Here is a 13,530-nt window from a genome sequence, read left to right on the forward strand (position 1 = left end):
AAGCTTTTCTAGGTGTAATATTTAAGGTTCACACAACTGAAAAACTGTGTGTAACATCAAATTGTCATCATTGTCTACAAAGTGGAGGAAGAGTTCTTCAAGTTGCAATACACTGGTCAGACCCCTTTGTAAAAGAGGTTTTATGATCCTGTGGTTCCACCTCTGCTAAGTACATCTAGAAATATCCCTCTAATATCTTTTTCATTGTTGTTCATTTTTCCACTTGTGAAAATACAGAAAATAAAATAGAAGAAAGCATTAACAAACCCCAGTGTAATCCATGAAAATTGTCCCAGCTAACTCGTATGCGGTCTAGCGAAGTATCTAGAAATTGTCGTGGTGGACTAGTATGATTCTCAAACTCTTTTATATTTCCAGAATATTTTTTTCTAAGTACTTAATTGCTGTAGTTATGCCTCTGCTCGCCTCCTCCTGCAGAAAAATTGCAAATTCTGTTTAATTAGGTTTTTTTAAGACACTTGTTAATGCATAAATGATCAGCAAGGCAGGAGAAGAACAGTAATTCTCTATCTCGTATAGTCTTAGGTCAGCTGGTACATACTGCTTCGTTCAACAGCTCTCAAGGGAATCTTTGTTCATTAACATCACATGACTTATGTGACTTATTTTGAAGCCGTATCTTCCCCCTTGCCTCACCACCCTCTGTCTGAAATACCTGATCATTCCATAAGCTAATCTTCAATCTCCTTTTCCCAGAATGCATATACAGCCACAGCTATCAACAGCACCAACTTCTGCACCTCAGCAAAGGATGCCTTTGTCATTCTAGTGGAAAATGCTTTGCGAGTGGCTGCTATAAACACAGTTGGGGATTTTATGCTGTTTCTAGGAAAGGTACGTCTTCTGTGTACAGTTGTTACGGACCTACATAATAGCAAACTTTCCTTAACAATGTCTTGCATCCCAAATAGGAAATGCCTTAAAGTCCTGTTCCTTAGCATGTACTTTATCACATCTAGCTGCATCATATCAGGAAGGAACTGTGCAGGTTAGGGAGGATAAACAGATGATCCACTTACATTAAGTAAAAGTGATTAGAAAGGAGTAGCTGAAGATGATGACACCTTTTTATTAATTTATTTTTAGAGAGTCGAGAGAAAAGTGATTAGAAGTTTTAAGTTTTTGATTGGTTTTGTTAAAACGTAGAACTGTAAAGAAAGGAAGCATTTCCTCTAAATTCTGCTTAGTTGGAGCTCGCCAGGTTAGTGTTGAACATAGACACATTATTGATCACCATTTATTACAAAATTGGACTGGAAGGCAGAACAGAAGCCTGCTCTAGGAATTGCTTGCTTAAGCAACTAAGTTACTTCTACTCTGTGAACTAAAAGGGGACTAGAATAATTGCTGTGGTCAGTCAGCTTTTTGGGTCTCACACTGATAGAGGTCTACTTTATGGAAACCTAATCCAATGAACTATTCCTGTCCTTTGAAGAATTTTATGCCATTATTTACTAAAACTCTTAATACCAATCCACTTAAATAAGGTGTGCTTAAGCATTTGGACACTGATTGGACTGAACTGTCTTCCTTATTGCACTCCTTTACTTTTTTTAAGTCAGAGTACAGTGGGCTCAACTTTTAATACAGTAATTAAGTCAATAAGATGTGAGAAGAAATAAACACGTAAAGAAGATACAGGTGCTTGGGAGACCGTGAAATTACATAATGTGGTTTTATGGAGGAGTCTGAAAGGTGTTAGAAAACATCTTCCTGAAGAGATGACTTTCAAATTACTAGAGAAATGCTCAGGTGACAGAAGTGTTAAAATGAACAGTGCAGCCCATAAAAAACAGTATCAGCTGAAACAGTCCTAGGCTGCCAGCTTGTCTCCTCTACCTGTCCAACAGCCTGTTATTTACATAAAACAGTAAAGCTGTTTACCTATTTTACAATTCCGTGTTTAGCTGCAGTTCATAATAAAAGGTTCAGAAATGATCAAAACGTTGAGTGGCCACAACAGTTGTTTTAGTCCTTTTGTTGCTCCCTAAGACCATACTGGTACCCAGTGAAGTATCTGTTAGGGCCTCATGCATACTGTAATTCTGTGGAGACTGTCACCTGAAGTGCCTCATGTGACTCTTGATCTACTTTTCCCTGTATGGAGATGAGACAGAGATAAGATAAACTTGGAAATTGTTTCCCCCAGCAAAATGAAAAATACACCATCCTCCTAAGACCTACCTTCTTCCCCCCAGCAACCAAAAAAACAATTGCACGCTTGTTGACTGGTAGCATCAGGTTCTGGGCTTTTTATAATTGACAGGATAAAGTTCTTTGTTACAGGAATATTCTATAATACTGAAAGTATGACAGCAGGATATAAATTTAATTTGCTCTGAAAAAATACCTCTTGTGTTGAAGGATGTGTTGAAACTATTCTGATTTGAATGTGCTGGACTAATGGATAAAGTGTCATTTACAATTGGTGGTATGGGGAATCCAGGAGGTAAAGGTGTAATTATCTCTAGCATCTGTAACCTCTAATTCTAGCCCTAGCAGAGCAAGAAGCTCGCAGTTGAAAAAAAAACCAAATCAATCAAACCAAACTAGAAATATCAAAAGGCTTCTGCCATTAGTGTTGTCTTCTGTTTTCTTCTTCAGGTCTTGATTGTCTGCAGTACAGGTTTGGCTGGAATTATGTTGCTGAATTACCAACGAGATTACACCATCTGGGTGTTGCCACTCATCATTGTCTGCCTCTTTGCATTCCTGGTTGCTCACTGCTTCCTTTCCATTTATGAAATGGTTGTTGATGTCCTTTTCTTATGTTTCGCCATCGATACAAAATACAATGACGGGAGCCCTGGGAGGGAATTCTACATGGATAAAGTTCTCATGGTAAGTTTCCCCTTGCTCTCTAAGTCTAAGGATATGGTTCCATAAATGGGTACTTTGACAGTGGAATTAACCCACTAACTGAATTTAATACGGTAATTTTACATGGGTTACCTTGCTGTCTTGTTCATGGCTTGATCAGCAAACAGCGTGATGTGATTAGCATCAGATGAGTGATGATGCTGACTTCCCTTGGCATCACTGGTATTGGCTTCTATTTGCTGGCGGTTAGATGAGCAGTTGTCTTGCAGAACCCTACTCTTGGGTATCATTTCTTGTAAATGATACGCTGCAGAATGGAAAGAAGCAAAACAAGGGGTCAAGACTGGGGTTTTGTACTTTCCCCTCTTCAGATGTGGAAGTGAAAAAGTATCAGAGTATTATACCCCACACATAGATAGTGACCACACTGGAGCTTTTCTATCTTTGAAATAGCAGCCAGAATTTGACTCTCAGTCTGTCATGCACGTTAAAAATAGGCTTTATGTTCTGCCCCGGAGCCTGGATGCTATGTCAAGGCCCTTTGCACAATTCAGTTCTTAATTGTTTTTTGCATCTTATTCCCTGATCACTCTAGCTAGAGGCCAGGATGTAAAAATTCTGCTCCTCAGTCCCTTCAATTTGTTGTTGAGTAGGTAATTTTCCTGACAGTGTTTTTAAGTGGCAACCATAGAATAAGTTCCCTGTAAAATTATCCCCATGCATAGGCTAGAGGAAGCTTCTCATGACTTTTTAGTATAATTCTTTTTCTGATTACCTTTTGGAAAGTCATGCCTAGAATTAACATTAAATTTTTTTGTAAAATCTGGAGTATATAATAAAGCAGTAGCTGATGAGTTGCTTTTTATTAGAGAATAAGAGTAAAATGCAGCATGCTGTCTCTGAAGACAGCACAGCTAAATCATAAAAGCATTGTAGATCCCTTTAGTCAGCAGCTCATACCCAAAACATCAAGAGCTAAAATTTACTGAAATTTTCTACGTTCCCTTTAAGAGAAAAAAATTACATAAAATTGAATTAACACCCTTGCTAATCTTCATGAATAGGTGATTGTGATCTGGTGAAAAATCTTAAGAGTTTAAATTGAGGGAAGTTACGAAAATCAACCAGACCTTGCAAGTAATTATCTCCAAGTGCCTGTTTAATGGAGTTCTGACATAGTTCAGAGGATAGGATGTAGTAACTGGGATCTCTTTTTTTTTTTTTTTTTGTTGGTTTTCTTTTGACATCCACCCTTCTACTTTCCTTCCCCATAAAGGAGAGTGTAGTGCAGTAAATGTGAAAGTTGTAACAGCACATAAAGCAAATACCTGCCTGGCTTCCAGAATTAAATGAGGGAGACCCTTGTGGCTATTGGACAGGCGTTTTTGATACTTTGTCGACAAGTCTGAGCGAGAGAAGTGGGAGGAGCAAGTTGTGTGGACCTTTTGAGCAGTTACTTCTTGAAGTTTTGTTTTCAGATACGATGTTTGAAGTCTGCTCTAACAAAGCACTTTCCATTTCATTACTCTTTTTCAGGAGTTTGTGGAGAATAGTAGGAAATCTATGAAAGAAGCTGGCCGGGGAGGTGGAGCTGAGGGCAGAGAGCTAAAACCAATGGTAGGTGCAGATGAGGAGGTGGCGATCCTCCAAGAGTTTCACTTTTACTTCTTCTCCCTCTTTGTCTTTACTGACTGCACTTCTTCAGGAGAAGTTTTTGTTCTCTGTATCACTCAAGATGTTCTGCTTTTTCTGTTTGTGAGCTTGCCTATCACCTGGATGGCAGAGTTTTTGTCACAGCTGAGACCATCTCCTGTAAAAGTAAGATGAAAGGAACTGTGTCATGTGAAACAAATGCAGTATCATTTCACTAGGATTAGTAGTGCTTGCTATGTGGTATACACAGACAGCTCCAGTTGCTGAATAATCTCAAAATAAGATGGCTCTGGAATTCATTGGTCTGTTCTGACTTTAATCCTCTTTTCAGCCCTGAGCTGAACAATTTTTGTTCATCTTATATTTACCATGAAAGCCTGAAGAATACTACTGAGCACATCCATTGTCGCAAAGTAGGACCAGGCATTTAAAGCTCTCACCAAATTATTTTATAAAGTGCCAAAGAGTTGGATACAGTGATTCCTTTCAACCTGCTCAAATGACATTTCTCCCAGTTGTTTGTTTTTATTGCCAACTACTTATGTTGCTTGTCTCTTGTGTGCTCTTTCCATCTCACACTGTCAGATACACAGACAGTGAACAATGCATCATTTATGCTTCTGCAGCCTGTTTTACTTATGGTGTGCCTGTTAGGAAGGCATTGCATGACTGAATAGCCTGAATTAAGGAACAGCTGTACAGGGTACAGATAACAGATAGGAGGATGAGTTTGGAAGGTGGAGAACTGAGAGCATATGATGGAGAGCCAGGATGGGCAAGGTATGACTTGTCATCATGCAATACGACTTTGTGAAATAAATTATTTTTCCATCATTACTTTCTCAGCATATTTGGGGCCTGACTCAGTTCCTTACCATGGGGACAATTTTTTAACCTAAGGGAGTCTGAATAAGTGTATGCTAAGACTAGAATTTTTTTTTTCAATGGTGTATGTGAAGCCATGTTGCATGAGCACTTTTTGACTAAGCTGGAATGAGTTCCTGCTGTAGAGTGGATAGATGTGTAGCTTTGCGTGTTTTGCTATTTCATTAGAGCATACCAGTTTCTAGATGTGCTTATGCCTAAGTGCTGCTGTGTTTGTATATCTAAAAAACTAATTCTGTGCTCATTTACTGTTTTCTTTTGGGAGTAATTCTAGCTGTTCAGACAGACACTAATGTTGGGATTTTCAGAGTGGTCTAAATGCTGTAGATGTAAAGCTCCTGTTAAAGCGATTGAGAATTGGGTGTGCCAACTGCTAGTCACACACACAAAAAAAATCTCAGTCCAAAATTTCACCACGTTAACCTCTAATTCAAACAATTTGTTTACCTTAAGAGTTTTTCCACTTACTCTCTCATCAATACTAGCAGAGACCACTGTTTACACTTTTGTACTTGATTGCCCAAAGCCTGGATGTTAAAAACCGTTTTCGCCCCGCCTTGTAAAAGCACAGACCAAGTAGTTGCAAGTCAAAGGTGGTCTTGTTCTTTTAGGAGCTTGACTTTAGGCACTTGAGCCTGGCACTGGCTGAAAGTCCTCCTAGGACTGCTGGAGAAGATGCTGAGCACTTGGGGCTCAGCCTGAGTGTCACCTGCTGAATTACTCCCAGTTCTGCTGCTCATGTGATTGTCTTGTTTGGAACTGATTTGGCCTCGTTTTCTCAAGTTGTCTTCCATTCTCGGGCACTCAGCTCCAGTTGAATAGATTCTGAAATACTAGCATCTCACTTCCTGACAAGGACAGGACACAGCAGTTATCTCCACGAAATTTCTGACACCTTTCCCCAAAGCACTGATAAATGCATCAATTATATCTGGAGTAGGACTGTTCATAAGTCTGTTCTGTACTAGTAGCACCTATAGTCCCAAAATTGCGTGTCTGAAAATTTGATTAATTTTTTTTTTCTTTTCCTTCTTTTTTAAAAATAGTCTTTACTGTTTTCTTCAGTATTCTTGAAATTGGATCTTTCTTAGACATGACAATTAGTTCTAAAAGTGGAATTCCCTAAGTGCAGTTGCATTTTAAATAGGTATTAATAGCAGAGATGAGGAAACATCTAGGACCTTCTGGTTTTGTATCAAGACACAAGAAAAAAAAACACCTTTCCGAACGTCTTTCTTTATGGTTTCCAGTGACCCCTTTGACTCAGTTTCTCCTTGTCCGTTGGCATTTGTCTAAGACTGTGCTGTATGACTTTGTTTTCCAGGCCTCTGGAGCAAGTTCATCTTGAAACTAGCCAGCCATATTGGAACCCACTGACATTCCAAAACAGTATATATACACATATATACATACATACACACACACACACACACACAAATATATATAAAAATAAACAGCCAAAATCAGAGAAAAGGAACAGGGATTTAATACTTTTTTTAACAATTATTTTTGTGAAACATGTACTCTTTTCATACGGGTGGCTTTTACAAGCAGCTTTATCATTGTTCCATTTTTTAAATTATTCATTGTGGTCATGGAGATATTGATTCTTATCTGCTTGATATTTTACAGTCTGGAGGAAGTATCATTGTAAAGATAATCTGAAATGATGACTGGGTTTAGAGACAGATTTCCCATGACACTGCTAATCTGCTGAGAGTTTTACTTGGTTAGTTTGTGTAAATTTGCATTAAATTCAGGACAGTGACATGTAAGGAAAACTTTCAAATCGAGAAAAGTCTCAAGTTTAGTTTTTCAGAAGGTGGTTTCAGTGAGCGTTCATTCAGTTTGAATGGGTTTGTAAGCAGTCATTTTACTTTACAGCCCTGGCAGGGCACAGTTTTGTTTATCAGTATCAGATATCACACTAACCAACTCCTCAGGTATTCAGCTGTGTGGGAGCCCTTGCATCTCCTATTAAACAGAAACTACAAAATGGGGACAGATAATTTTTATATGCAATTAACTTCCTGTTTTACCCTTCTTACCTCCCATACCCATTGCCCTCTATCCTCCCTTTGAGTTAGCAGCCTCCTTCACGCTTCAGCAGTGCTCCTTCAAAGGGTATGGATTCTCCATATGAGCAATTGAAATAACAGATTGTTGAAACACAGTCTTAGCCATGCTCATGATTAATTCATGACTAGACATTAAGATGCTGAGGATGGGAAGAGAAATGAACTGTACTACTCTACAAAAAAGTACTGTATGCTTAATTTCATTTAATGCCAGAGAGCTCTGGAAGATGGAAGGGACCATTCCTTGTCTGATGTTTCATCCATATTTGTTTGTACTTGGCATGTGGCTAAAACAGGAAAGGGCAGAGAAACATTTCCTTGGAAGTGTAACCTCTAGGATAGTTACATAAAGTTATAAAAATAATGACAAGAGAACGTGCTTTATTATTACTATTAGATACTTACATTTCTTTTCAGTCTGGAAGCTCACCAGATGTGAATGCTAATATTCAGTTGTTCAGCATATTGTAATGGTAAATGGTTAAAAGTGTATTTGCTAAGAATTCATTATATGTCTATGCTATATACTCCTTTTGTTACAATTTTTTTAAGAAAAGTATTTTTGTTAATGTAAAGTTAATATTTCAGAGCAGAATTTTTAAACTTATTGCACTAAATACAAGCTCTGTACAAATAAGTGATGCCTCAATAGTTCGATCACTCCATTCCAGAAGAAGTTTTGAAAGAGAAAAGCCCTTCTACAGAAGCTTTGCATTAGATTGGAGAGATATGTCCAGGTAGAGACATGCACAAACCACATTATCGAAGTTTAATAAATAAGCAGTTATCTGTGCTTCCTTTCAGAGGGTCAGACTTTTAAATTGCTGCTGAAGGTTTAAAAAAAAGTAGTATCGTGTAGCTGACCAGTGCTCTTAGCTTCTGGCAATAGTGAAATATTTCACTTCTGCTTCTAGAAGTCATCTGATAAGTTAAATTGGTTTAGTTTTCTTTCAGTAAGCCATTTAAAAGGATTTACTCTTTCCATATCACAGAACCCAAACTATATGAAAGGTATGAGAATAAAAATACATTTAGAAATGGTAGCTGGTGGGAAGGAGGCAGAATTATCTAATCCTGCAAGTGCTTAGACACTCATTTAAGTGAACCATATCGGTAGTTCCACTGACATCGGGAAGTCCTTCTAAGTACGGAAGTTGTAATTTACACATCCACGTAAGTGCTAACTGGACTAGAGCTTCAGCCGAGGGATTCAAACTGGAGCACTGGCAAGGCCTCTCTGTGCCAGTTAGAGGTCAGATTATCTAGAAGAAGCACTGGAGCAGCCTTAAGTTAGTGCAGAGGAGGCATTTCTGCTGTACCAGTGTCTACACAGTAGTGGCACTGAACACCAATGTTTATGTAGATCAGTGGGGTTTAGTAATAGAAATTTAAAAACTGGTTTAAATAAATTCTAGAAACTGGGTTCCAAGGCTAAGAGACTTATCACGTATCCAGTTGCCTCCAAACTAATTTCCATCTTGTTTGGAATTTATTGGAGGTGCTTTGATTGAAGCCTTGGGTTCTGCTTATTTTGGCAACAAATTTCTGCCATGACCAGTTCAGCAAGTTCGTGTTCTCTGCTCCCTAGAAGTCCTGGGTAGGGGCTTTTCTCTGTAATTGCAACTGGGACTGCAGTTGGAGACAAATTCTGTATTTTTGTATGACTTGATTGTGCACCATTTTTATAGCAGTTTATCCTGTTTTAAAAATAAATTTGTTTTATTTACATGGTGTTTAGAAGATACAGGCAACACTTTTCTATGGGTAGTTGTAATGTTTAAGTGACAAATCTATATCATTACAAAGTTCTTAATAAAATCGTGTGCACCATTCTCGAGTGTATATCCGGCATGCAGAGCTTTTCAGTCATGCCAAAAAGGCATTTTATCCACATACAGGCTTTCCAGAAGCCCTTTAAAGCTTTTGAATGTCCTTTAAAGTTCAGTTGCAGCCAAACTACAAGCTGCCCTCTTCCAGCTCTGTCTTGTGCAAGGGGATAAGTAGAAGACTGACATCTGAGGAGACAACTTTTCAGGACAAATTTAGACTCTGCTTTCCTTCCCTAGTGGAGATAGTGGAGGGGGAGAACACTTGATATGTAAATCCCTAGTTGACAGAAGAGGTGCTAGGGTCTGCCGGTTGTGATGGATTACATACTTTTTTTGCCAGCTGGTTATTAAAACCAGTATACAGAATGCTTTGTGGGAAGCGGTCTTGACTGACAAGAGAGTGATCTGCACTGGGAATAACACTGCAGGAGGAGCAGATGAAAAGCTGAGGCAGCGAAGTCATCTCCTTGGAAAGTCCACTGAACCAAGTAGTGCTTGAGGACTAGAGAGCCAGGCTGGACAGTTTGGATTTAAAAAGCAAGCCAGTGGGATGAATGGTTCCCGTCACTTGGTTTCTGCAGATGGTCTGTATCATAGCAGTTAGGTTTCAAAGGGAAAAAAAAAAAGCATGTCATTCTTTAAATTGTTTGGGTTTTTTCCACATTATTTTACCCTGTTTTGTTTGGAATTTGAGCAGCAGTGCATCATCTTTATTGCTTCTTCCAGCCCTACAGAATTTTTTGTTGTTGTAGTTCTTTTTGCTCTCATTTTTATATTGTTCTTTCAGCAAAGGAGTGCCAAGTGGCAGAGGGAAGGCTCACCTTTGTCCCCCTGATCTTAGCACATGCCTTCTCACCTTTCTGAGGCAGTGGTTCAGGATATCACCTGGACTAAGTGGGAGGGGGAGTAGGTGCTGAGCTGAAGTTCTGAGGTCATTTTTTCTTCTGTATGATACCACTTCATCACTGTGCTTGCTGTGGTTCAGAGTGCAGCCCATCACTTCTACAGTTTCGGTGCTGCTCCACAGCTAGACTAAAGATATGGGATGGCCAGCTTACAATTGCATCTTCAGCCTTCCAGTAGCTTGTGTTCACACTCCTAGCTACCAAACACAGGATGGCGTTTTACGCGTGGCCTTAGCTTGGCATGGTAACCCAAGGATTTTCTGTATTAGGAAAGCATGTCCTAGAAGAGAGAATTTAAACTGGCAAACCTGTTTACACATTGTGGTGGGTTGGTCTGATAAGTAAACCCCTACTCTGTTTCCTGCTCGGTCCCCAGAGCAGGATGGGAGAGAGCATTGAAAGGACAAAAGTATCAAGATAAAGACAGTTCATTACGTAAAGGAGAGAGAAAAAAGAAATCCAGGTGATGCAAAGGCAATCACTCACCACCTCCCATCAGCAGACAATGCCCAGTCAACCTCCGAGCAGTGGCTGCTTTGGAACCACACACACACACACACACCCCCTACCAATTTTATTGCTGAGCATGACGTTATATGGTGTGGAATGCTTCCTGAGTCTGTTCAGGTCAGCTGCCCTGGCTGCGTGCCCTCCTACCCTCTTGTCCAACCCTGGCCTACTCTGGTGGGGTGGCAGAGTGAGAAACAGAGAAAGCCTTGACCCTGTGCAAGCACTGCTCAGCAACAGGTAAACATTGTTGTGTTAACAACCCTGGTTTGGTTGCAAATCTAAAATCCAGCACCATGTGGGCTGCTGTGAAGAAAATTAACTCCGTCCCAGCCTAACCCAGTAAGTACACAGGTTGACTTACCCACGAGTTAATCCAAGACTCGCTCCCTGCGTTTCTGTACAGCACCTTCTCAGGGTGGTTTCTTTCTGAAAGGGCTTTTTTCGCTGCAGGCAATTAGCCTGCTCCACAGTGCTCCCTTTCATGGAGGGAGTGGGGGATGCTAGTTCTTACTCTTTCAGCACAAAATGGGGATATAAAGCAAAAATGAGCCCTTTCTGTATCAGTGTTCTGGCAATTGAGCAGCCAGTGTTGGAGACAACATCCTTCGTGTACCCTCAGGGCGTGCACTGTAGTGGTTTGCTCTGAGTGGCTATTATGTGTTCTATGAATGTATGTTATAGAGTCAGAATAAAATGCATGTAGCAGACATATACTCACAGTCACCATCCAGTGATCATTTCGTTCTGAGTGCATATTACATGCTGTATTGAACATGGCACCGTCATTTGAAGAAAGACTCTTGAGATTTTAAAGTAGATACCTAACAGCATCCCTGTTTTCTAAGTCATGGCTTTGCCTGTGCAGATACTGTTTGCTAAATCTAAACATCACTAGTCCATTGTTTCTTGAACAGCTTGTGTGTCACATTATCACCACAGAAATCCTATTTAATCTTCGTGGAAAAAAAAACCTTCGTGTTTCCCAAATCAAAACCCAACAGACTTATCTGAAGCATTTCTTGCACTCAGCGTGTTTGTTGGGATATGGAAGTTTACTCTAAATATTTCATTTTTAAATGCTCTTTCAACTATTTCATCTCTGCTGGTTTTTCCATCACATAACAAGGGATTATGGAGACTAGTAAATTTGTACTTTTTGTGTTCTATAGCAAATACTGTTCTCAAGATATTTTTTTCTTTTATACTTAGAGATATGAGAGAAGAGATGAAACTTATCTCTTGTGATGTGGGTCATGTATAAAAGGCAGAATATCTGCTCTGAGATGAAGCTGTGATGTGTCTTGCAGTGTTTGCAAGCTGATGCAATCAAGCCAAAGCTCTTCAGAGACATTAGGATTATGAAAATATTTCTAGGGACAATACTTAGCACGAATCCATCTCAGAATACCCATTTGGAGGCTAAACTCTGGCATTCATTTGACAGAGATGTGCTAAAACAGAACTAGCAGAAAACCAGCAAGCACCATCAGATTCTAGTCCCCTGTCTCACTGAGGTCAAATCATCATGTGTGAATATGATGACCAGAATTTGGTGATTCAGGCATGTGGTACTTTTCTATAGAAACATGGGACTTCCCTTAGAAACAAGTTGCAAGAATTCAGAGCAAAAGTACCAGCTGACTTTAGAAACAGCTTCATTTCAGTAACTTTAAAGACAGCTCTGCCCTGTGTTAAGTATGTGACAGAAGACACTGGCAGCATAGGTGGCTACCATTCCTCAAGCGCACCACTGCTTCCCTCTGGCTTGAGTGAAACAGGGGCGGCTAAGGCCTAATTCAGAAAGGTTTTGTGAGATTAGGAGGCTGGTTACTCCCAAAACCCAGCAGAATTTGGGTGCTGGCTGGAGTTCCCACAAACATCTCAAATAAATGCTGTGTGTGCTCCACTGTTAGTATCGTTTGGGTCCCTCTTGCTCCAACTGAAAAGGGAGACCATCCCTCCGTAGAAAAGCAGTGCCGCAGACAATGCCATGGTGTCTCCTAGGGGAGTGTGGGAGTAGAAAACAGAAAGGTTGTTTTGTTTTTCATGTAGACCAGAAAGCAGCTGCCAGAGATTAGGTGGAGCCATGGAGAGCAGGATTTCACAGGTAGAAAATATTCACAGGATCTTCAGAGGTGTTAAGAAAATTCACATTCACAGACATCACACGGCAACATCCCCTGTGCCCTGCTTTTATTTTGCTCTGGAGCTCTTCAGAGCAAGAAAGAAGGTGAAATCCTATACCTATAGAAAGCAATTGTTTCTATATGGTGGATTGTGTTGCTAATAATAGCAGCTACCCTAAGGAAGAAGGAAAATTTTCTGAACAGATTTTAACGGCTTGACAGTACTTGCATTGTCATAGTCCATCAGAGCTTCATCTGGAAACAAATTTTTCATCCTTTTTCACTCATACTTCTGACAGGGCAGTCAAATCCCTGGACTGGCTTAGTGATTTACGTTGAGTCAAGATCAACTAACAAGTGCTCCTTTTTCCAGTGGAATGCCACCTCCTTTGGGAATGGGAAAAGTAAATGTGACACTGTTTATTGTTGTTTTGAGAACTTGAAATGTTTTATACTGCAAGCTGTGAACGCAGGAAGAGAAGGGAAATTAACAGTGCTGATCTAATCTTAGATTGTCTGTGTAAACTGACATTGTGCCAGGATACTGATGCAAAACTGTATTTTAGTCTAAGAAATGTATAGATTTTTTAATGTATCAAAATAAAGCTTTTCTTTTTAAGTAAGAATGAAATTTCTCTGTCTTGTCTGTGGAGTGCTTTTCTTCTTAGGAAAAATATCTCATGTCCCTGAAAGCAAGCAGAGC

General features: G+C 39.7%; 1 protein-coding gene across 1 annotated transcript in view; it reads left to right on the forward strand.

Annotated features, from left to right (window-relative positions):
* Positions 1-7,435, forward strand: part of SLC44A1 (solute carrier family 44 (choline transporter), member 1) — a gene marked incomplete at its 5' end in the record, with an annotated part of 45,318 nt that extends 37,883 nt beyond the window's left edge. Inside the window, 4 exons of the mRNA XM_010141091.1 lie at positions 718-855; positions 2,626-2,862; positions 4,378-4,458; positions 6,704-7,435. Coding sequence (XP_010139393.1) covers positions 718-855; positions 2,626-2,862; positions 4,378-4,458; positions 6,704-6,727 — 480 coding nt within the window. The remainder of the gene's footprint in view (positions 1-717; positions 856-2,625; positions 2,863-4,377; positions 4,459-6,703) is intronic.
* Between the last annotated feature and the right edge of the window lie 6,095 nt (positions 7,436-13,530).

Source organism: Buceros rhinoceros, unplaced genomic scaffold (assembly GCF_000710305.1).
Source record: "Buceros rhinoceros silvestris isolate BGI_N320 unplaced genomic scaffold, ASM71030v1 scaffold14308, whole genome shotgun sequence".
NCBI lineage: Eukaryota > Metazoa > Chordata > Aves > Bucerotiformes > Bucerotidae > Buceros > Buceros rhinoceros.